We start from the raw sequence: 24593 nt of genomic DNA on the forward strand, positions 1-24593 counted from the left end.
GTGACGCCCAGATCCCAATAGCACATAAAAAAGAAAATTCTGATTTGTCAAGCTTTGCTTGTTTGTTATTTTAGTTATGATATTTTTCTTTAACTGTTTCTTCATTCTTCCATCTAAAGGTGTCATGTGAGTGTACACAATGATTTCTACGCACACGTCAGAAAACCTATTTGCGGACAGAGAAGTTAAACAGGTGAGTGGAAGCATAACAGTAATATAACTGACAACTCAAAAATAGAGGTTTTGCTTCTGCTTTTGCATTGTCTTTGGTAAAGTTCAGTTTTGTGAAGTAAAAATGTCTCATTCAGTAAAAAATCGCACAGTTGTCATTCATAGAATATTTATTGAAGTCAAAACTTACCTGAATGACACAAGTGAAACCTACTTTCTACATAAATGAAATATATTTGGAGTGATATTTTGTTGGAGTTAAGGACTCCTCAGATTGATCACTAGTTTTGGAGTGTACAACATCAGTTTGCATTTATTTAAGGTAGACGTATACTTTGAGATGAAAAGGTTGAGGTGTATAAAGTCTTGAGGGGCCTAGACAAGGGTTCATTCCATAGGGTGGGAGTTCAAAATTAGGGGCATATTTTTAAGATGGCAGGAGAAATGTTTAAAATGACATGAGGTGCAACTGTTTTGCCCAGAGAGTTGTTTGTGTGTGGAATGAAGTGAAGAGAAAGTAGTGCAGGTATGGTGTCTAAAAGACATTTGGATAAGTTCATCTATAGACAAGATTTGGAGGGATATGGGCCCAGTAGAGGCAGGTGGGACTAGTTTAGTTTGGGAGCATGGTTGGTGTGGACTGAAGGGTCTCTTTCCATGTTAAATGAGTCTATGACTGTAAGGTGGTTCACAGAGGTTTAATCAGACAAAAATGTTATTGACCCTAAAAATGAGCTATTAGGAGACATGGCTATAAGTATGATTTAAATATGTAGGTTTTAGTAGGGATTTAAAGATTAGCAAGCAAAAAGGTTTAGAGAGATAGTTGTAGAGTTTGTTGTCTAAAATTCTGAAGGCATGGTAAGCAGTGATTAGGCAAAGGGGGAGGGAAATATATAAATTGCCGGAGTACAAGGAACTGAATTTTGTATAGATTGTAAGACAGAGATTTTAGAGTTGGAGAGAATTGTGACACCATCATTAGATATAAACATGAAAATAAGTCTTTAAATTGATTATCAACCTCTGAATTCCTCCAGTGTAGGTCAGCAAGCCTAGTAATGTTAGGCACATGACTAGTTATGATATTGAATATAAGCAAGAGAAGTTTGGGTGAGTTAATTTTTGTAGATCTGGAAAATGAGAGTCCAGCTGGATGAGTGTTGGACTGTTGAAGTGTGGACAAGGAGTTGTCAGCTGATTCGCGCAGGTGGATGATAATTTAGAGGTAGGTGCTCATTATGCTGAAGTTTGATGCAATATTGAAAGCTCAGTTCAAGGTAAACCAGGATGCCAAATTTGCAAAACATTCCAGATCAGTAGTCCAGGAGGCAGATGGGGGAGGGAAAAACAAATTGTGTTCAGCGTCATTACAGGTGGGCATGATGGTAATTAAGCTGATTGACTGGTGAAATATTGTGGAGAATGAGGTTCTGAAGGATAAGGAAGTTCTCAGGAGTATGTACGTTTTCTAGGTCTGAATCTCACGTTCATATGTAGATTGCTTTTTGACGCAGGTTTGATTTTGTGGAAATTATTGTACAGTGTCATTTCAGGCCACTTTTGTAGTACCAGGTCAGTGGATAAGCTATGTGAATCAGTAATGTCAGTTCCTAAACTCAGGAGTCATTGGCCTTTTTCTTTTCTGTTTGTCTATGATTTTGTGAAGTCGGGATTTATTTAATATAAATGTGGACACTTAAATATCTACTTTTCCTCACAGCGGATAAAGAAAAAACTGGCAAGTTCTCTGAAGTGCTTACAGAAACGTTACGTAAACTCGGATGATGTGGTTACCAGTGATGACAGTGATGCAAATGTTCTGTGCTCTGTCTTGGAGTCGGTGTTTGTGCACGGCTTAAAATCAAAGTATGTCAAAACAGATGGAGGAAAACGAGGACGAAATAGAGTACCTCTTCCAGAGCCAGTCTTTTGGACTCTGCTTAAAACAGTCACTCACCGGTATGTTTGTGTAATTTTGGAGAATTGATTGATTTCCTACCATATCACCGCATTTCCTAAACTTGGAAGTTAATTTTACGTGATGAATTTTTGCATTTGTACTTTTTTTTTTGATCGAAGAACACTGATCAATTCTGTAGAATTACTCTGATAACAAGCTATGTAATGTTACTTCTATAGTTTGTATTGCCAGATACACAAATGGAAAAGTCATAAAATATTGTGGTAAAATCAACTGAGAATATTTGGCCCTAATAACTTGTAAAATAAAGTTTCACCCTAGCTTTTTGGGGATCAAAATTTAAACAATTCAGAATAGAAGTATAATCTCTCCAGTTGCAACACCAGCCCAAAACACACAAATTACAGTTACTGTATTGTCTTCAGTTCCTCCCTATCAATTAAGACATGAAGAATGTAGATCAGTTTTGATTTTTGGGGGGCTGAGAGGATGGTGAGAAACTGACAGTTCAGAGGAAAAAGAAGATAAGCAGTGGTCCTGAAGACAGGTTTCAGAGGCTGACTTCCAGACCAAATATGAAGTAAAATGAACGTCTGATCTTTAAGTCCTTCATCATCGTCTTGGCTTTCCTGAGAAAGTGAGAAGACGTTCAGGCAAACAAGCCCATATAAATGCTGACTGAGTACCATCTCGCTGCACCAAGACCTCGATAAAGATTTCGGGAGTATCAGCATGACATAGAGTCATAGAGATGTACAGCATGGGAACAGACCCTTCGGTCCAACCCGTCCATGCCGACCAGATATCCCAATCCAATCTAGTTCCACCTGCTAGCACCTGGCCCATATCACTCCAAAACTTTCCTATTCGTATACCCATCCAAATGCCTCTTAAATGATGCAATTGTACCAGCCTTCACCACTTCCTTCCTCTGTGTGAAAACGTTGCCCCTTCGGTCTCTTTTATATCTTTCCCCTCTCACCCTAAACCTATGCCCTCTAGTTCTGGACTCCCCCACCCCAGGGAAAAGACTTTGCCTATTTACCTAATCCTTGCCCTTCATAATTTTGTAAACCTCTGTAAGGTCACCCCTCAGCCTCCGACGCTCCAGGGAAAACAGCCCTTATAGCTCAAATCCTCCAACCCTGGCAGCATCCTTGTAAATCTTTTCTGAGCCCTTTCAAGTTTCACAACATCTTTCCAATAGGAAGGAGACCAGAATTGCACGCAGTATTCCAACAGTGGCCTAACCAATGTCCTGTACAGTGGCAACATGACCTCCCAACTCCTGTACTCAATACTCTGACCGATAAAAGAAAGCATACCAAACGTGCTCTAACAGCATATCATTTCCTTCCTTGGGTGTGTTGGGGAGGTGGGACATCTTCCTTAATAAAAATAGAGAAACCACCAATGATTATTCAGGTGGCATCGCTTCTCTCCATTAGTTTTTGGATTCTGTTGAGAGTCTCATTTGATGTGCCGAGCAGGATGCGTGGTTTGGAAGTAAACTCCTCAGAAATATTAGCCATGTAGAAGTTGACTCTTTAACGTTTTGTTTATTAAAAATTGTTCACGTACTTAGTGATTTGATTTTTGCACTGTTAGAAAAATTATGTATTTACCAATCAGTGCTTTCAACCCAATTATTTTCCAAGGTATTTGATGCCAGTTTGTGGGGATTTCTCACTGCAAATTGCCATCAGTAAGCGAAACAAACTGCCTTCTAATAATTTTTGTTCATCTGCTTAAACATATGCCTTGTAAGAACTGCATATGTATTAATGCTCCTTTTATTAGCTATTTTTGAATTCTTGTTTGCACTTGCCAAATCTTATCCCCACTTACTTCCATCACAAACACATGTGTTTAAGCCCATTCATGCACTTTGTGTAGTGACAGATTCACTAGCGGGAGAGTCAGATTATTATGACTGGAATTCCATTTGAAATCCATAGACTCTTCATTCTGACATGAATGTGGCAGTTAGATATATAGTACTTGGGAATTGTTATAAACACCCTTCCATAAATTCTTGATGTCACAAGGAATAAAGGAGGAGAAAGTGAGGTCTGCAGACGCTGGAGATCAAAGCTGAAACTTTATTGCTGGAACAGCACAGCAGGTCAGGCAGCATCTAGGGAACAGAAGATTCGACGTTTCGGGCACATGCCCTTCTTCAGGAATGGAGGGATTCGGCTGAGACAAGGTGGGGGGAGGGGGGATGAAGAAACTGGTGAAGTCCAAGTTCATCCCCTGTGGTTGGAGGGTTCCCAGTCGGAAGATAAGACGCTCCTCCTCCGACCGTCGCGTTGTTGTGGTTTGGCGGTGGATGAGTCCAATGACCTGCATATCCTCGGTGGAGTGGGAGGGGGAGTTGAAATGCTGTGCTACAGGGTGATTGGGTTGGTTCCTGAAGAAGGGCATGTGCCCGAAACGTCGAATCTTCTGTTCCCTAGATGCTGCCTGACCTGTGCTGTTCCAGCAATAAAGTTTCAGCACAAGGAATAAAGGACTACGGGGAGAATGCGGGTAAGTGGAGTTGAAATGCCCATCAGCCATGATTGAATGGCGGAGTGGACTCGATGGGCCGAATGGCCTTACTTCCGCTCCTATGTCTTGTGGTCTTATAATTTACATGCCCTTTCATCTCTCTTCCGCATCCAACTTATGCCATTTGTTTGCTGATAACAAATATTTGTAACATAAAACCTGCGCATCTATTTGCTGAATAAAGTTTATAAACTTCTATGTTCTAGTCACAAGTCTTCAGAATCCTAACAAATATTTAGTTCTTTGAAGCTTAGTGGCTAAAATTATCATTCGCTTGTCCTAAAGCCTGTCACCATCAGTAAATTATGCAGACTAGTACACCCCAGAGTCATTTCCTGGTTTGAGCTGAGTTTGGTGAACTCATATTTGACTGGGATACTATGGTTATCCTGGTCTAGTAGGCTAACCAAGTTTGTAGTTACAGATTATTAGCCAGTGGCTCCTGCTGATAGACAATAGAGAGAATAGGTGCGGAAGTAGGCCATTCTGCCCTTCGAGCCTGCACCACCATTCATTATGATCATGGCTGATCATCCTCAATCAGTATCCTGTTCGTGCCTTATCTCCATAACCCTTGATTCCACTATCCTTGAGAGCTCTATCCAACTCTTTCTTAAACAAATCCAGAGACTGGGCCTCCACTGCCTACTGGGGCACACAGCCACCATTCTCTGGGTGAAGAAGTTTCTCCTCATCTCTGTCCTAAGTGGTTTATCCCTTATTTTTAAGCTGTGTCCTCTGGTTCGGGACTCACCCATCAGCAGAAACATGTTTTATGCCTCCAGAGTGTCCAATCCTTTTAATAATCTTATACGTCTCAATCAGATTCCCTCTCAGTCTTCTAAACCCAAGGCTATACAAGCCCAGTCGCTCCAATCTTTCAACATAAGATAGTCCCGCCATTCCAGGAATTGACATCGTGAACCTACGCTGCACTTCCTCAATAGCCAGAATGTCTTTCCTCAAATTTGGAGACCAGAACTGCACACACTATTCCAGGTGCGGTCTCACCAGGGCCCTGTACAGCTGCAGAAGAATCTCTTTGCTTCTCTACTCAATCCCTCTTGTTATAAAGGCCAGCATGCTATTAGCTTTCTTCACTACCTGCTGTACCTGCATGCTTGCCTTCATTGAGTAGTGTACAAGAGCACCCAGATCTCTTTGTACTACCCCTTTACCTAACTTGACTCCATTTAGGTAGTAATCTGCCTTCCTGTTCTTGCCACCAAAGTGGATAACTATACATTTATCCACATTAAACAGCATCTGCCATGCATCTGTCCACTCACCTAACCTGTCCAGGTTACGCTGTAATCTCCTAACATCCTCCTCACATTTCACTCTGCCAAAACCCAGCTTTGTATCATCAGCAAATTTGCTAATGTTACTATTAATACCATCTTATATATCATTAATATATATATTGTAAAAAGCTGCAGTACCAGCACTGATCCCTGTGGTACCCCACTGGTCACCGCCTGCCATTCCAAAAGGGAGCCGTTTATCACTACTCTTTGTTTCCTGTCAGGCAACCAATTTTCAATCCAGGTCAGTACTTTGCCCCTAATTTTGCTCACTAACCTCCTATCTGGGACTTTATCAAAGGCTTTCTGAAAGTTCAGGTACACTACATCCACTGGATCTCCCATGTTCATCTTCAGAGTTACATCCTCAAAAAATTCCAGAAGACTAGTTAAGCATGATTTCCCCTTCATAAATCCATGCTGACTCTGACCTATCCTGTTACTGCTATCCAGATGTGTCGTAATGATGAAATGCCCATGTGTGAAATAGAGTGAGGAGAGGATCAGGCTTGGCTGAAATGTCCAATGCAGTTACCATATTGACGTACCCATCAAATACCGTTTTGCACTGGTGTGAATAATGGTTAGGGTGAGAAATATTGTTCAGAAGTACTGTTCACTGAGTGCAATATTGCTTCACTGACAGCTATAAAGCTTTCTCTCCTATCTTGTTTAGTGTTAAAAAATTAAGTTGTAAAAGGGACATAAAGAAGCTACAAGTGGATATGGATAGGTTAGGTGAATTGGAAAAAGTCTGACAAATGAAAGGTAATGTAAGAAAATGTGAATTTGCATATTTTTGGCAAGAAGAACAAAAAACGTGATCTAATTGGTGAGGTATTGAAGAACTGAGATAGAGGGATCTGGGTCTCATGCATGAATTGCAGAAAATTAGTATGCAAGTAAAGCAAGTAATTGGGAAAACTAAAAAAATGTTATTGTTTCTTATGAAGTCAGTTCAATGCAAAAATAAGTTAGTTATGCTTCAGTCATAAAGAACTCTGGAATATTGTTTACGGCATTGGACTTGTTCAATGAAGGATGTAACTGCATTGGAAGTAGTTTAGAGAAGATCTACTAGGCTAATACCTAAAAGCGGCAGGTAATGATAAGAAGAATACAGGCTTGTAACTGTTGGAGTTTGGCAGATTACAAGATTACTTGGTTGAAACACAATCTTGAGAGGGCTTGACAGGATGGATTTAGAAGGAATTTGGAGCTAGCTTGAGATCCAAATGGCTTGCTCCTAATCTTAATTCATATGTTTGTGTGTTACTGTGCTGTATATTTGATTTTGTTTTTCCTCTATTATTTTAGTTTGAGCACTGGATAATTTAACCTAATTTATATGCTTTAGAGTTGAGGCAGTTCAGGATGCTGTATCTACACATTAAACCTCAATACCAAAAGAAGTAGTAATTTGCTATTCTCAATCTTTGCACACGATTGCTGTGTGTAAACATTTGGCATGAGAAACAATTTTAAGATAGTCCACAAGTTGTGCAATAAGGAATACAAAAGACATTTCTTCCCCCACAGACTTAGAAAGAATGTGCAACCCGCTACCACAGAGAGTAGTTGAAGTGAATGGATGCATTGAAGAGGAAGGAGGGCAGGCATTGAGCAAGGAGGGAATCGATGATTACGATAGTAGATTTGATGAGGAAAGATGAAAGAAAGCTTGAGTCAAGCATAAATAGATTGTTTAATCTGAATGGCCTGTTTCTGTGCTGTATATTTTATGAAGTCCTATTACATTGTAATTACAATGAGAATTAGGAGCAGGAGTAGGCAGTTCAGCCCCTCGAGCCAACTCTGTTCTTCAATATGATCACAGCTGATCTCTTCCTAGCTTCAACGCTGCTTTGCCACGTGCTTTCCAGAATTGTTCAACCCATTATTAATAAAAAAAATCTGACTATCTTCACCTTAAATTTACTTATTGTCCGATCAACCACTCCAGAGGAGTGAATTCCACAGGTTCACAACCCTTTGAGAGAAGAAAATTCGTCTCATCTCTATTTTAAATCTGAAACTCCTTATTCTAACATTATGATCTCTCATTGACAAGAGGAAACCTCTTCTCTACGCCTACTTAATCAAACTCCTTTAGTATCTTGTATATCTCAATTAGATCTCCTCTTATTCTTCTAAACTCTACAGAGTATAAGCCTGAGCTGCTGAATATCAACTCAAAAGACAAACCTCTCTTCAGCAGAGTCGAGCCCCTCATTCTGACCTGAAAGTCGAAATTGGCAAAAATGCTTAAGATACACGTGGCTTGGTTCTATGGTTATCGTTAGTTCTGAGAGCATTATTATTGAATGCAAGATGGTGCACATTTGGTTTTACTATTCATGTTCTGCACATGTACTGTCAATAAGCTGAAAAGGTGTTTTCAGTTTGAAACTAGAGGAGTGAGTATTGGGTTCACTTGTGACATTGCCTATGGTGGATCAGGGTGCTTTGTTGCCTGTGGTTAATTGCAATTCGTGGCTCATTGATTGGAATGCAAAGAGGTGTTGCTATCAATGAAACCAGATTAAAGCATACAGTGGAACAGTTGGGTTTTAAAAGTAGTTTTTATGAACTATCTGAGTATTGCACTTATTCATGTTGGAATACATTTCAAATTGCTTGATTCTACACAATTGTCTAAAAAATATATTGAGTACTGATTCTCGATTTGTTTAAAAATCTTTCAGAAATGTTGTGACCGAACTGGAGCATTTGAACTTTATTAACACTGACATTGGACGATGCCGAGCATGGGTCAGGCTTGCACTGAATGATGGCCTGATGGAATGTTATCTAGTATCTCTATTCCGTGAAAAGGACAACTTGTGTGACTTCTATCACCCTGTGGCCTTACTGCTTGATTCAGAGGACAGCGAAGTTTTATTGAGCTATCTGCAAGGTCTATCATCTCTTTCATTTGCACTGTCTTATAAATCAGCTGTGCTAAATGAATGGACTACGACTCCCCTGGCACTGGCAGGTTTATGTCCGGCATCAGAGTTACTGGAACACTCATTGCCTGACTTTTCTGAAGGCAGAAGGAGAGGATCTTGGGATTCAGTTTCTCAGTCCTCTGGTTCTGATATCGTTGATGTAATTCATTCTGGTTCCACGACTGCACACAGCAGTCACATCTCAGGAAAACTAAAACTTACATCGTCTAATCTAAGTTTGGAAACAACAGGATCATCCCAACTATCATCCAGCCTGAGCTCTGATAGTCTCCTTCAGTCAAATGGAATGAAGAGCCCTGATCAAGCCACAGAAGAGTTGTGGTCATGTGATACAGACAAGGGTATTGCAAGTGCAGAAAGCTCCAACAAATCTCTACAAGAGTGAGTGTTAATTTTACTTGTTTCCCTCTGTGCTTTAATGTATGCCATTGAATTTCATTTATGAAACAAAGAACATTAACATATTTGTCTTTCAGGACTCCTTGCATTTTAAGAAATTGTTTTTGACTGTGATCTGTAATTTTCACATTTTGTTTTGATAGATTCTCCCACAATCTTTGAAACAATTTTATGAAGTCAATATGGGTTTCTGTTAAAGAACTATAATTCTGAGATGAGGTTGATGTTATAAGATTGTGCTGGTAACATTAGTTTGCAGATTTCATCAGACAGCTGGACATCAGATTTCCAGCGATGGCGCTTAAAATATATCATGTGACTGCCTCTTTCTGTAACTGTTTCCTATCTAATGCTGTCAGTTTGAGCACTATGCCTTTTAAACTTAAAGAAAACATTCTGTATAACTTTGCAAAATAATGAATGGGGGCATAAACACGACCATTACGTAGCATATTCCCTGAGAAATCTGATATTCCGAACATATAACATCTCATCCTTGAAGTTATAATTTTATTTTCTGAAGAAGAATACTTTTTTTTTAAACTTTAATTTTAGATTTGTTCTGTGAGAAGTGACAGGGCGTCTGGAGATTTGTTTGTATGCAAATAAATGAGGATTTATGCAAAAGAAGTGTAGGTGAGAGGAAATAAAACTGCTATTGTATATGACAGGAGTGATGTTGGACATTGTGGAGATTCATTCAGACAGAAGAGTTCTCTCACATGAGAGAAGCAGTTATTTGTGTTCAGTAAGTAGTCTGAGCTGAAAAGAAGTTCGGAGTAGCTTAGAAATGAGAACCAGATGGATATAAAAATTTGAGAGGAAGCAAGTGGGGAGGTCTTGGTATAATGGTAACGTCTTTGAATGAGTAATCCAGAACCCCAGTTAATGTTCTGAGGATATAGGTTTGAATACCATGTCGGAGATGGGGAAATTTGAATTATAGTCCCTACCTCTGGGCCAAAAGTTTCGCATCCCACCTGTTCCAGAGCTGTGTCATAACATGTCTGAACAGGTTGATCAAAAATACCTATAAAAGGTAACAGAATGCCTTGATTTTCTTTAAATGAATAGATGGGAAGTAAGGAAAGAAATATGCAGCAAAGAGAATTTGTGAAGAGACTGACAGCTAATTAAAAGGGAATCCAAAAGTCATCCATAGATATATAAGTAGTTAAACAAAAATAAAAAGAGTGGAACAGATTAAATACCAAAAGGGGGATTTATACATCAAAGAAAGTGGTGTGATGGACATATGAAATGTACATTTTGTGTCTGTCTTTGCTAAAGAAGAAAATGCTACCAAAGTCTTGTGAAAGATGAGCTTGTTGAGACGCTGGATTGAAATTGACAAAGGGGTATTAGAAAAGTTGCCAGTACTTAAATTGAGTAGTTACTAGGACAGATGAGAATATTGAGGGAAGTAAGAGTGGAACTAATGGAGTTGTGGCCAAAATCTTCCATTCTCCTCAAATAGAGATGATCCCTGAGGATTAAAGACTTGTAAATGTTACACATTTCTTTTTAAAAAAAGGAGTGCAAGGATAATCCATACCCCGGCTACTGTCCGGTTTGGATATAAGGGACAAATAATGTTCAGGCCACAGAAACGGTGACAACACTAAGGGTGTACCTGCACCACATTGACTGCAGCAGTTCAAGAAGGAAGCTGCGCATCATCTTCTCAAGGGCCATTAGGGATCAACAAGAAATCCTTGCCCAGACAGCAATAATCACATCCTATGAATGATCAATTTTAAAAAAAGGCCATGCAATGATCAACTGTAAAAATAAGTGATCTAATTACCATTGCATATTAACATAGTGGCATCTTACAAATGCAATATCTTACATATATTGTGTTTTTCATCACCATAGGACACCCCAGAGGTCTTCTGCACCAACGAAAAGTATTTTGGAGTGTAGTGACTATCATCATAATTTAAGAATTTCGGTTGCCAGTTTGTACATAGCAAGGCCCCACAAGCAGAAGTGTGATGCTGACCAGATCATTGTTTATGCATGTATTAATTTTAGGGATTGCTTTTCAAAAGAACCGAAGGGAGAACCAAAAGACAAGTATCTTCAGTAGTGCCTCAATTGGTCAAGACTATACTAGATATTACGCCTAGATTAGGAGCTTGAAGTGTAATATGGAGCTCAAACCCATTACTTTCCAATACAGAGGTGAGAAGCTGCAAACAAGCTACTAGCCAAGATGCCAGAATGCTATTGAAATCTAGTAAAACAGTCGAAATGGAGATAGTGCCTTCAGGGGAGAAAATTGTTTTAAAAATATTGTAACCAAGGCAAAATGCCACATCTTAAATGGGAATTTGTTTCTTTACGACAGCTGTTTGCAATTTAGAAATTATTGCAACTAAAATCTGTTTGCTGCAAAGAGCATCAGAAATGAAGATGGTGGGTGAGCTATGGGCAAAAGCTAGAAAACTTGTAACACTAGTTCCTGACGAGACATGTTATACATTACAAAAGTACCAGATTGGTGAAGACTAGCTGAATATGTTCCTCTTTGACCTGTTTGAATCCTGTGGGTGATTGAGTAAATTCTGGATAATGACTGCCAGGAAACACACCACATTACGATATGTACTCCATCTATGTTTTGTTGTGATGTCAGATACAGTTAGGAATCTGTCCAGCTCTTTTATGAAATATGCACCCAAATAGAACTCACTTTCATGGCAGCTTGTTGTAAAAGTCAATGAATCTTTGAAATTATGCCCTTTCACACCCCTTGAACTAACATTTGTTTTAATTTCAGACTTGGGTAATGGGTATACAGGTTTTCTAGTCCTTTCTGATTTATTTAACTTGTAACCAATCCATATGGACCTATTTTTAATAACTTCAGTATTTTGAAGCTAGTTTGCAAAATACCAGTAAAGCCATCCAGTTGACAAAGGTGCTTTAAATTCAACTAAATCGGTCTACAGGCTACAGTTTAAGGCTTTGTTTGATCTGCGACCTCCCATTATAAGAGGTCCATCATTATTCCAGATGAGACCTACCACGGTACAAGGACAGTGGGTTTTGTTTTATATCTGTTTGTCTTTTGTATATTTTATATCCTTGTGCATTTTTTTTTGTGTGAATCGCACTCTATTCTACTGATTTAACAAGCTTAAATTCACAATCCTACATGGTTTGCACATAGTTGGCCAGAGTTCTACTCTGGTATGTAATATTAAGTTAGGATCATTTGACCATCATGAATCCATTTCCTCATCAGATGCAGAGCTATTTTTAATCTATTTTTTTTGTGTAAGGTCCAAATGTCAAGAGATCTCCCTCATCTGTAAATCTGTGGTCAGTTAGTCAAATGCATTCTTTGAAATCATTCACAAAAAATGCAAAGAGCAAAATTGTGACACTGGTAATAAAACTGTAATACTGCAAATGGTGAATTGGAAACAGAAAATCCCAAGTCTGGCAGCATGTATGGAAAAAGATTTGTGATTGTCCTAATACTAGGGATGTAAACTAGAAAACAATTGAATGGTTGATTTTAAGTGTAGGCCTGTTTTTAATATATTGCCATCAATGCTAAAACATCAGAGAAATGCTGCACAAAAATGACACTTCCTTTGAAAATGTGTTAGTAACGTTTGAGGATGTTGTGTGAGACTTTGCTACCCATTGCTCTTTGTGACCTTTTAGTGAATAGAATTTAAACTACAGAGCTGAAAGAAATTTCAGTGTTTTAGTTTAGTAAATGCCTGTTAATTTCTAAATGGTCAATTGATATAATTCAAATAATTTAAGCATGTACTTTCAAAAAGTATGTTTGCATCCTTACCTAATACTGTTGTGTTTACACTCCATAGTAACCCAGACTGAACCACTTTGAAATTAATAACAAAGTTCGGCCTCTCTACATTTTAAATCCCTACTGAAGTTTGCTTGCCAGTCCCTCTCAGTAACTTGCTCAAAAACATTCCAATAGGTTGATAAAATATAACGTTTTCTGGAAGACTTTTTAGAAGTCTCTAATCTCCTCACTATCCAAGTGCTATTATATGTTACGGTACCTGAAATAATTTTAGGAGCTATTGTCCTTTTGAGTTCTTTCATTCTGTTCTCTCCTTTTGTTTATTTTTCTTAATTTTGCTTTGTACTCAGTAAAAGCATTAATTACTGACGAACATTCAGCATTTCATGTCTTTAGCTGATAACCAGAGATTTCTCAGGTTTGCTTTGATCTGTTTGTATGCGTCTTTTTGGTTTCTTGCTAACTAGCTTGCTGATAATTATTCTGTTTATTTAAAGGGTGCCAGATGAACTCAGAGGAGACCAAACACCAGTTTCCTTAGAGCACAATTTTGATATTTCTGTGCCACAGTTGGAGTTGCCTTCAAAGCCTTCAGAAGAGATTATTTTAACTAATGCTCTGTCAGATGAACAAGTGGTAAACTTGCATTCATGCAATGGGGAGACTAACCCAAAGGCAACAGCAAGCCATTCACAAGTTGAATCCTCACCACCACGCTGTATTCACGTTTCAACTTTGCAGTGTCCAGTATCTGTGAATGAAAGTGATACCAAGATCACCGCTCCACTTGCTGATGAGGTGCTAAACACTGGTCATGCTAAAGAATTGTCCCATGTGAACTTTACAAGACATTCACAATCTGTAGCATGTCAAGAACAGGAAGTAAAAAGCAACCAAAATAACACAGAAGTGGCAGAGCAGGTTTCTGTTGTGGGAGAAATAACTTGTGGCACGGATAAAGTGAAAATATTGAGCACACTCAGCAGTCAGTTGACTGAACCAGGAGACAATCATGTGAGTTTTTTGTTGTTGAATGCTTCAATTTGGCCTGTGCCAAATTTCGCAACAAATATATCCTGCTTTGAGAGAAAATAATTTTACTAACTCCTTCACTAACTTCTCTTATTGATTGCTTTGCAGTATTCCAGTTATGCAGTTCGACTAATGGTGTTGCTGTAACACACATCAGTAGTACAACAGATGTATTTATCCCTTTTGGAAAATCAAAGCCCCATATAGAGACTGTGGGTATTAGGAGTTGGTTGTGAGCAATTCTCATTTGGAGCAGAGAGAGTGAAATGACAGCAATACAAATAAAATTGGGAGAGGGTCTTTCATCTCTTCCCTGTGCTTATACTGCACCAGAGGAGGCATTAATTGAGCAGGCTCCTACAACAACTTGAGATACATCAGCTTTTTTCTGATAACAGTGGATGTGTACATGGGAATGAAGAGGTGCAGAAATTGTCATCAAATTAATCTGCTCTGTACTTAAAATACTAAAGATTTTTTCCTGTTAATTTCTGTTTAAATCTTGTAACTTTCTCTATTCCCTGTCTTAAAACAGTGTTTAGTTAGCATTATGCCACACTTGAAATGGGTCTAGATCACATTGATTTTTTAAAATTAATTCTTCAATCCAAATTGTCAGTCTCCTTTTGAATGAATTCTGGGGCATTACGTTGCTCCATTTGAACCAGTAGCCAGAGAATCCTTCATGTCATTGATATTTTCACCAAATTTAGCAAATCTCCTCTTCTGATATTTTTTCTTTAAGAGTTTCCTAAAAACGTTCGGCTGCGGGACTGTAAATGTAAAGAACCAAACTGTTTATAAGCACTTTCTTGCATCAAATACATTGGTCCTTGAATGAGATATTGAATGAACATAAATTGTAATTTATGTTTGTATTTCTTCACAATTCTCTTTTTTTCTGGCTTCTATGAATCAGAAATTTACAAGTAAATTCTTATCAAATACTTCTATTGGATTCGAGGTGGTGAGGGCAGATCTTTATACTTGGATAAGATTCAATGTTGAAGATGCTCAAGTACTTAACAACTAAGTGTTGGCAGATAGGACTTGATCAGGTTAGGATATCTGGTCTGCATGGACAAGTTGGACCGTAGAGTCTGTTTCCATGTTGTACATCTCAATGACTGTATGCTCAAGTTTGTACTTAGAGTCATATTTAAGCTTGATGAAGCTGCACAAATAGGGAAGCTTATTTATTTCTTTGAAAACATCTTTGTTTCTCAAATTTGCAACATTGTTTTTGTTAACTTTGTTTCAATGCTTTTTTTAAATGTATTTTTTAATCAACTGCATCAATGGGTTTGTGATTGGAACTTTGCACTTAATTTTAATACATTTTAAAACTTTCAATATGGTGCCATTTCCAGTATCTAATGTTGAAATAACTGCTGGACTTGTGCTACATACGTGTCACTTGATTCATTGTAAACATGAACCTTCTGGTTTCAGAAACAAAATAGCTGGATATCAGACGATGACATTTGCAAACCATCTCCGAGAGAAGTGCTTTCAAAAAGCACAAGGGGAAGTTCATCTGAATGTTCAGTAAGCTCAAGACCTATGAATGAAAGTAGCTTCCAGCTGAACACACACGGACACTCAGCATCCAATTTCTCTCAGCGTAAACACGGTCAGGGGGATTCATCTTTTAAAGTGACTCATCGCCGAAAGGCAGGTAAGCTGGTTTGCTGCTAGATATTGCAGGATATGACACTTTTATAATCACTTCCTAATCCAATCACTACTTTTTTTTTGCATATATAGCTACTGGTTACCATTTTGCATATGTTATGATTTGAAATTCTACTAAATGGTAGAGGTTTTGTTATGAAAGCAGGGAGCTCCAAAAGAGATACAACATAAATTTCTCTTGGTATTAGCCAGCAGATATTAGATTATGGTTAGAGACCATGGTGACTTGAACTGTTAAATAAACATAATATCTGATCAAATAATCATGGAACATTTTTCTGCATGTCTCCTAGTTTCCAGTTGTGCCATTGTGATGGTGTTTAGCAAGGCAGTCAAATAGGAAAATTCTTGTATCAATGATAAGCATTTTAGTCAGCACGATAATTTTTGATTGGAAGTTCAGAAGGTTGGTTACGCTACATCCAAACATAAGGGCAAAGCCCATTGATGCTTGTTCGCTGATGTACTCATACTTGTGCAAGAGCAATTAGGAGAGATATGCTGGACAGAACAAGAAAACAAGCTTGTAACCTGAAGTACCAGCTATCCTGACAGTGAAATCTGACCCCATAATAACTTGAAAGTGTACATGCTTGTTTCATAAAATAGTGAGCAATAGAAATATTGTTAAAACTGTTCTTTGATGTATTTAACATAAACAGTTGGCTGGCTGAATTGCTTTGTTTTAAGGGTTTTCCATTTCAGTCAGAAAGGTAAGAGAAGGTGCTTGGTGACCAGTCTGACAAATGTTTTGTGCACTAGCCAGGTAATTTCAATTCTTTGTTGTGAAAGTCCACTGCCGATTGCAGGAACACAACTTTTGTTTACAAGACTGTCTAAACAATTGAATCCAGCACATAATCTGAAAAGTTGTAAGTAAACTGCTGTGGTTGAAACATGGGGTATCTGGGAAAGTTGCCCTGCTGCTTCTTGAATAGTGATGTGAAGTCTTTCAGGTGGATAAGGGCTTGATTTTACAACTCATCTAGTAGGCAGTCTGACAGGGCAGCTGTCCATAAATACTACACTGATGTGTCAGCCTAAGTTATGCACTTGAGACTCTGGAATGGGACTTGAACCTATAGCTTCCTGATTCAGACAAGAACGCCATCACAGATCTAGAACTGATTCATGCTGTCTTAAAGCTGATTCTTTAAGTGTCAGCAGCTCTATAACACCTCAGCTGTGTGCCTCCATTTGAATGTGAATCATGTTATCACATCATGTAATAAATTTATCCAAAAGGCCATCAGAGAATTTGAAATCTATTATTCTGATGCCAAATGTAGTCCCATAATGCTGCAGGATGTTTATTAATAGATTTGGCAACATGGCAGTATTTGGCTTTACTCTTGATTATGTGGAATTATTGTCTTCAAACAGGCATTTCAAATCCATTTCGAGGACTTCTGAAACTGGGTAACCTAGAGAGGCGAGGCCACGTTGGCATTTGGAAGGAGTATTATTGTGAGTTGTCACCATTTGAGTTCCGACTGTACCAAAATGATGATGACCGCAATTGCTATGACAACTGCTCTTTATTAAGATGTGAATCAGTTGGACCTGCCCACACAGATGGGAGGTTTGAGTTGGTTTTTGCTGGCAAAAGATTGTATCTGCGCGCACCGTCCCAAGATGAAGCTGATGACTGGATTGACCGGATTCGGGAAGCTTTAGTAAAGTGCCGGCCTCATCAAACTCCAAAACAAGAAGCAATGTATACAGAGAATTCAGTGAGTGAGAAATCACATGTGTCTAGCCCATGTATTCAATCTGCTGAACAGTCAAACAATGAGAAAGAAAATGGCTTCCAGCAAGTGTTTAACTGGAGTTCTCAGGCTGAGCCTCAATTGGATGCAATTAAGGAATCTGTACTTTATCAATTAACAGAAAAATCGTGGACACCATATATTTTTTCTTTGTCATTGGAAACACTGAAATGTTTTCAGTTTCAGGGCCAACAGAAAATTCTATGCAACAGCTACAGAATTGAGACCTTTAGAGACATTATACCTGATACTGCACTTGGTAGCCCGGCTTACTTTAAATTAATCACATCAAAAATCACTTTGAGGCTTCGAGCAGAAAGTGCAGCTGAGGCAAAATCATGGCGGGAACTAATTCGTGCAGTTCTTTCATCTTTTTTGGAAGCGGAAGAAGATGCCTTGGCAGCAAATGTGACCGTTGAGAAGAATGAGCGAAGACTTAGGGAGCTTGGCTTGGATGAGCACATCAATCTGCTGCAGTGTTTAACTGTTGTTCCTGTGGAGAAAGGGTTGGACGCACAAGAGTTTCAATGTGCAGGTATGATATTGTTGACCTCTTGAGAATTTAGATTTAGACCAAAAAGGGTCTGGGTGGCTGACAAGGTTTAGACACTCCTTTTACCTCCAGGGCCCAGGTTTCAATCAAAGCAATCTGACTGAATATAAAATCTCTTCTGTTCACTAATTTAAAGGGTCTCACAGAAACTGATTTGGTCTGTTTCCATCCAGTTCTCCACAGCATTGGTAATCAGGGGCAATTGTATTCAATCTCACTTATTCTTGCTGTGAAATTACCGCTACTCTGCAGAAGAATGAGATTATTTAAACTCATTTTGTGGTGAGTCCTGTCAGTATGAACAGATGCTCATGCTATTAAATGAAACTGGATTAGAAAACTGTGAAACAACAGTGTAGTTACTCATTTCATTAATGCAGTCCATGTAGTATTGAGTCATTTAGTAATCTATAGTCTGTGCGTTGGAAAGCACAGACTATAGATATTTTCTCAAAATTTTCAATTTTCAGAAAATTCGAGGTTATCTGTGAACGAGTCTGCAATTACGAATCTGACACACGTTTTGTAACTCCACCTGGTTTAATCATTGTTTATGACCTATTTTAGCTGATATTGGGAAGGAAAGTTAAAAATCTCACAACACCAGGTTATAGTCCAACAGGTTTAATTGGAAGCACACGAGCTTTCGGAGCGATGCTCCATCAGGTGATTGTGATGAAGGAGCGTCGGTCCGAAAGCTAGTGTGCTTCCAATTAAACCTGTTGGACTATAACCTGGTGTTGTGTGATTTTTAACTTTGTACACTCCAGTCCAACACCAGCATCTCCGAATTGGGAAGGAAGTAATTGTACCTGAACAAAGACAGATCGTAAAAAGTAGATCAAAAAGTTCTATCTTCCCGCATTGATTATAATGTCATAGATGCTTTAATGATTTTTAACTTTTAAAATTCACGACTTAGAATGGAAATTTTATCAAACGAATGATCAGATACTATTTTAAGTAGGAGATAAACAGGCATAGTAGCCCCACAAATGTACCCATCCTTGATGGTCGGGATGCTAAGCTAATCAATATACAAGACAAGACTGAAACATTTGCAACAGTTCTCAGCCAGCAGCACTGAGTGGATGATCCATCTCAGCCGCCTCCACGTACCCTTAGCGTCACAGATACCAGTCTTCAGCCGTCTTCAGTCAAAGTAATATGAAGAAATGGTTAGAGGCTGACAACATTTTGGCAACAGTACTGAAGTCTTGTGTTTCAGAACTTACCATTCACATGGCCAAGTTATTCCATTAGAGCTAAAGCACTGGCATCTACCCCACGATGTGGAAAATTGCCCAGTTATGTCCTCCACACACACAGCAGGATAAATCCAATCTGGCAAATTAGCACCCCATCAGTCTACTTTTGTTTATCGGTAGTGATAGAAAGTGTCAAAAACAGTGCAATCAAGTAGTACCTGTTTACTGACGCCCAGTTTGGGTTCCAGTAGGGCCACTTGGCTCCTGACCTCTTTACTCCTTGGTTCAAGCAGGAGAAAAAAGAACTGATTTCCAGAAGTGAGAGTCATTGCCCTTAATATCAAGGCCGCATTTATTTTCTGCAAAAACTTTAATCTGGCATTTTATCAATTGTCATCTTGAAATCCAAATATAATACATTTACAGCCTCCCCTTTATCTACAACATATGTTATTCCTTCAAAGAGCTCCAATAAATTGTTAAACATGATCTCCTTTTCACAAAACCAAACCGACTTGGGTTTTCCTAAGTGCATAGCTATAGTCTTAATGATTTGTGACAGGATACCAAGCTAACTGCCAATAATTTCTTGTTTTCCACTTGCCTGAATAGAGGTGTTATATTCGGTACCTTCTGGTCTGATGAAACTGTTCTCAAATTGACAGCAGTTTGGAAAATTAACAGCATCCCATTAGCCATCTCTTTGGTGTCTCCTCCAGTACCTCAGAATAACCTGATTTGAAATAATATTGCTACCAAAAGTGCATATGACCATTTCCCAGCTATATTAATGTACAGTAGTCAGTTTTCTGTACATTTTAAATGTTTGAAATCTATTAAAACATGGGTATTAGTGTCTTTGCACTCAGGAAAGCAATTTTTTTTTAACAGCCTTCTTAAAGATCTGAAGTTAATAGAGCAGTTAATTTGATGTTGGTACTGATTCCAGGGCAATATTTTTAAACTTGTGCAACATACTGGAGTTGTGTGGATTGGATTTTGTGCTTAAAACTGTTTGATCTTTTATGCTAGTTTTAAGAAAATCACAGCAAAGAAACAAGCACAGCACACCATATTTAAACATCTTTGAAAATGAATGTGAAAGCTCTTTTCTTCTTGCTGTTCTTCATTACTTTGCACAAATGGTCATAAATTGATTATAGAATAAAAAAAAACACAAAACACATACGAGAATGTCAGAAATCAAATTGGAAGGAGATGATTGATTCTAAGGGAATCACCAAAATGCCATCTAATTAAGTTAATGTGTGTCAAATTGGGCAGTCTCTGTTAAGAACACATACGCCTCTTCATTTGATTTCCTTGAATTCCCTGCGGTCAGGTCATCAAACGTCCTTCAGACATGGCAAAAGGAGAATTTGTTCTTGTGTTTTTGTTGGAATACAGAATCATAGAGAATCATGTCCTGTCATGACAGGAAATTATTTTTACTGGGCAAAATAATTTTTTTTTTAACTTTTTTTTTATTTTGAAGGATGTAATCAGCAAATTGGGTTTTCTTTTGGGAAACCCAAGCTTTGTGCTTATTCCAGCCTTTACTACTGTGAGATGTGTCATCAGGATACACTAATAATTATCCCTTCCAGAATGATCCATAACTGGGACCTGGTGAAAAAGGGGGTGAGTAAGCTGTGTTTGATGTTGCTTATCTTTAATTAATGCTACAATGCACCTTTTCCATCCCCAAATTCAGGAGGGGGTCTTTCTTTGTATGCAATGGAGGGTGAAATGGGATATGTATGGTGCCAACATCAACCTCCCCCCTACCTTCCCCCACCCCCTAGCCCCATTTGTATTGTGGGATGGAGGTGCACTGAGGTGTTGATCGGCCATTGTAAAATGTGCTTTAAGTTGTGATCCCACAAGTATGGTATTTGGAAAATCTGTTGGTAAGTGTCGGGTGCTTTCAATGTCTTAAAGGAGAAGGGTTTTTTTGTGAGCTGATAAAACAAAAATTGGGGCTGCCAAGATGGCATTTGTTTTTTATCTGTGGTTGCCCTGATGAATTAGAAGTATGGTGAATTAGAACTGGATCGATCTGTTGAACACTTCTAATCCTTGGAAATTGATTTTTTTTTTATTTCCTCACTCATCTTTGGAAAACTTCAAAACTTCTATGATGGATAGTCATGTCATCCCATATGATAAATAAGAAATCACAGTAACATTATTAAAATTACTTGGAATTTTATTATAACAATGGAGTAGCACAAAATCTGTAAAAGCCATAAACTTCATTAAAGAAAATGCTGTTTTTGAATACAGAGCAATAAGTTGTCTATCACTACTCAAGTTAAAATTTTCTCTCTTTTCTAACAAAGGTTTCCAATGCAGCTGCAAAATTCCTGCAGCAGATTCAAAATGAACCATTCATTGATATTAATCTGATAAATGCAAGTCTGTACCAGTATATTGAGCAGATGGCCCAGGCCCGCAAGAGTAGAAAGCGTTTGAAGCTGTTGGAAGACTATCTCCTTACATGTCGGAGTGGTGCAGTCCAGGAATTCTACAGAAAGTAAGGATCGCTGCTTTTAGTTTCATTCACTAGTTGCAAAGTGTTATGTTAAATAAAGTCCAATTTTTGCCCAGTAGTGCATTTTGAAATATTTACAATCAAAGGCAATGTGTTTAATAGTTATTTATGTTTAAGCATGAAATAGCTTGAACTTTACAGATTTGATATGTTTGGTCAGTTTGTTATAATGTTACCCTGAATAGATTCTGATATTGAAACAATGTTTGCAGTTGATCACATGTGGATGTAATAGATACTATTTGCCTAAAGTTGAATGTGTTTCTATAAGTTGAACTCTGTTCAAGTAACTTACATTTATGTTAATTTGCAATAAACATTGTTTTGGGTCACACTGAAGAATAAGAGATGCCATCTTCGAAATGAAATGTTAGGTCTGCGTGATCTAATTGATGCAAAGTTGCCCTTTGCACAGTTTGAAAAATAATAAATCTAATGAGCTGTCAAATTGTCTATCCCTCAATCAAAATTTTCAATACATGACCCTCTGGTCATTAGTACACTGAAGTTTGTGTGAACCTGGGGCATTCGCATTAGTTCAAGTTATTTTTACTGTTTTGCTCCATGGACCTTGTACGTCTCTTACAGAGGTACAAGAAATCACTGACACCAACCTCTATATATCTGTATTAAGTACATATGCAGAAATACCAGAAATTGTTCTCAGTTGCTCAGTTATAACAACTGAGCACTGACAGTTTCACAATCATTTATAAAGGCATTACAAGCTCAACTCATTATAATAAATCAGTTGTTAAATTAACTCAGGATTTCAAAGTTTGTGAGAAGATTTGTAGCTCGGATGCTCATTGTTGTGGTTCTGTTCGCCGAGCTGGGAATTTGTGTTGCAGACGTTTCGTCCCCTGTCTAGGTGACATCCTCAGTGGTTGGGAGCCTCCTGTGAAGCGCTTGTGTGATCTTTCCTCCGGCATTTATAGTGGTTTGAATCTGCTGCTTCCGGTTGTCAGTTCCAGCTGTCAGTTGCAGTGGTTGGGAAACGACACGACCAGCTATCCTTAGTAGCCACACACGCAGATGACAAGCAACATGAATTTGACTGGGACAACACTACTATTATAGGACAAGCCAAACAGAGAACAGCCAGGAAATTCCTAGAGGCATGGTACTCATCCACAGATTCAATCAATAAGCACATCGATTTGGACCCAATATACCGACCACTGCAACTGACAGCTGGAACTGACAACCGGAAGCAGCAGTTTCAAACCACTACAAATGCCGGAGGAAACATCACACAAGCGCTTCACAGGAGGCTCCCAACCACTGAGGATGTCATCTAGACAGGGGACGAAACGTCTGCAACACAAATTCCCAGCTCGGCGAACAGAACCACATTAACTCAGGATTGTTCTGCAAATGCTACTGAATCATAAAATCTAATGGCCACATTAAATTTGACAGCTTAAGCAATCTGTCTTTCTTTTCAGATACTTTTTTCTTCTCCATAGCAGAGTCTGATGTTACTTGTATGAAACAACCAACACTTATTATCTCTTTCAGGTTAGAGCAAAAGAAGTATCTCCTGGAGTCACCTGATTTGTACAGCGTTTCTGATCTTCAACAGGTGAGAGAGTCTGGCATCCTATTCTTTGTTTATCTTGTGCGGTGTGAGATGTGTAACTTTTTGTTTAGTATGATATTCAATCAGTATGAATAGATAAAGTATAGATCAAATCATAGAACCATAGAATCCCTATAGTGTAGAAAGAGACCATTCAGCCCATCGAGAACACTTATAAATGCAATCCTATCTCAGTAACCCTATTTTTACAATGGCTAACCCACCTAACCTGCACACCCTGAGACACTACAGAGCAGTTTACAATGGCCAATCCATCTAACCTGCACATCTTTTGACTGTGGAACAGAACCAGATCATCTCTCAGAAACCCACACCGAAAACACGCACACTCCACCCAAGGGTGGAATCGAACCCAGGACCCTGGTGTTCTGAGGCAGCATAGCTTATGACTGAGCCACCAAACTGCCCAAATTAGGTTTCACAACAGTACTCTGACCTTGTGCTTCATATGCAGTCGATAGATAATGAGGGCAAAGTAGATATTATTTCAATATTCCTTCATTACTGCCTCATATATGGGACAGATCATTTAATATATTCTCCTTCTATTCTTCTGTCTAAAATGGCAAGTTATTTTTTAATGTCTTGCTGAATAGAAATAAGCATTTAGATCTCTCATTTTTAGACATTCTGTTTTACATTGCAGAAGGAGAGTTGCATTTTTTATTCCAACAGTGAAAGTTATGATTTCACATGATCATTCATTTGAAAGTTGAATAGAAATGTGAATTACAATGGCAATGCAATTGCCAACTCTTGTACTTAATGTCCCATTAATAAAATACAGCTGAAGCCTGCATGTTTATTATTTTATTCGCAGTCAAGAATTTAGTACCAAGTATCATGCTGATCTTGATGAAGTAGAGGTCAGATTTATTGTCATATACAGGGGAACCTCGATTATCCGAACGAGATGGGCTGGCACTGTTTCATTCGGATAATCAATTATTTGGTTAATCGATTTAAATGCCTTTCCTCTGGGGCTCGGAGTTTTTAAAGTCTGCTCCCCCGTTCAGGAGACTGCAGCAGCACAGTGCGTAAGACCCTGCCCCCAACATTGCCC

General features: G+C 38.5%; 1 protein-coding gene across 3 annotated transcripts in view; it reads left to right on the forward strand.

The window, feature by feature from the left end:
• plekhm1 (pleckstrin homology domain containing, family M (with RUN domain) member 1) overlaps positions 1-24593 on the forward strand; it is a 56366-nt gene that overhangs the window by 17826 nt on the left and 13947 nt on the right. For 2 of the 3 annotated variants that reach the window (XM_043675264.1, XM_043675265.1), the window contains exons 2-10: positions 120-193; positions 1895-2133; positions 8658-9305; positions 13614-14130; positions 15601-15826; positions 17227-18147; positions 20869-21014; positions 21716-21909; positions 23449-23512. In XM_043675264.1, the coding sequence (XP_043531199.1) occupies positions 140-193; positions 1895-2133; positions 8658-9305; positions 13614-14130; positions 15601-15826; positions 17227-18147; positions 20869-21014; positions 21716-21909; positions 23449-23512 (3009 nt within the window). In that variant the 5' untranslated portion in view covers positions 120-139. Of the gene's footprint in view, positions 1-119; positions 194-1894; positions 2134-8657; positions 9306-13613; positions 14131-15600; positions 15827-17226; positions 18148-20868; positions 21015-21715; positions 21910-23448; positions 23513-24593 lie in introns of those variants that run through there. The other variant, XM_043675266.1, reaches the window with a different exon arrangement.

This window comes from Chiloscyllium plagiosum, chromosome 33 (assembly GCF_004010195.1).
Source record: "Chiloscyllium plagiosum isolate BGI_BamShark_2017 chromosome 33, ASM401019v2, whole genome shotgun sequence".
Lineage (NCBI taxonomy): Eukaryota > Metazoa > Chordata > Chondrichthyes > Orectolobiformes > Hemiscylliidae > Chiloscyllium > Chiloscyllium plagiosum.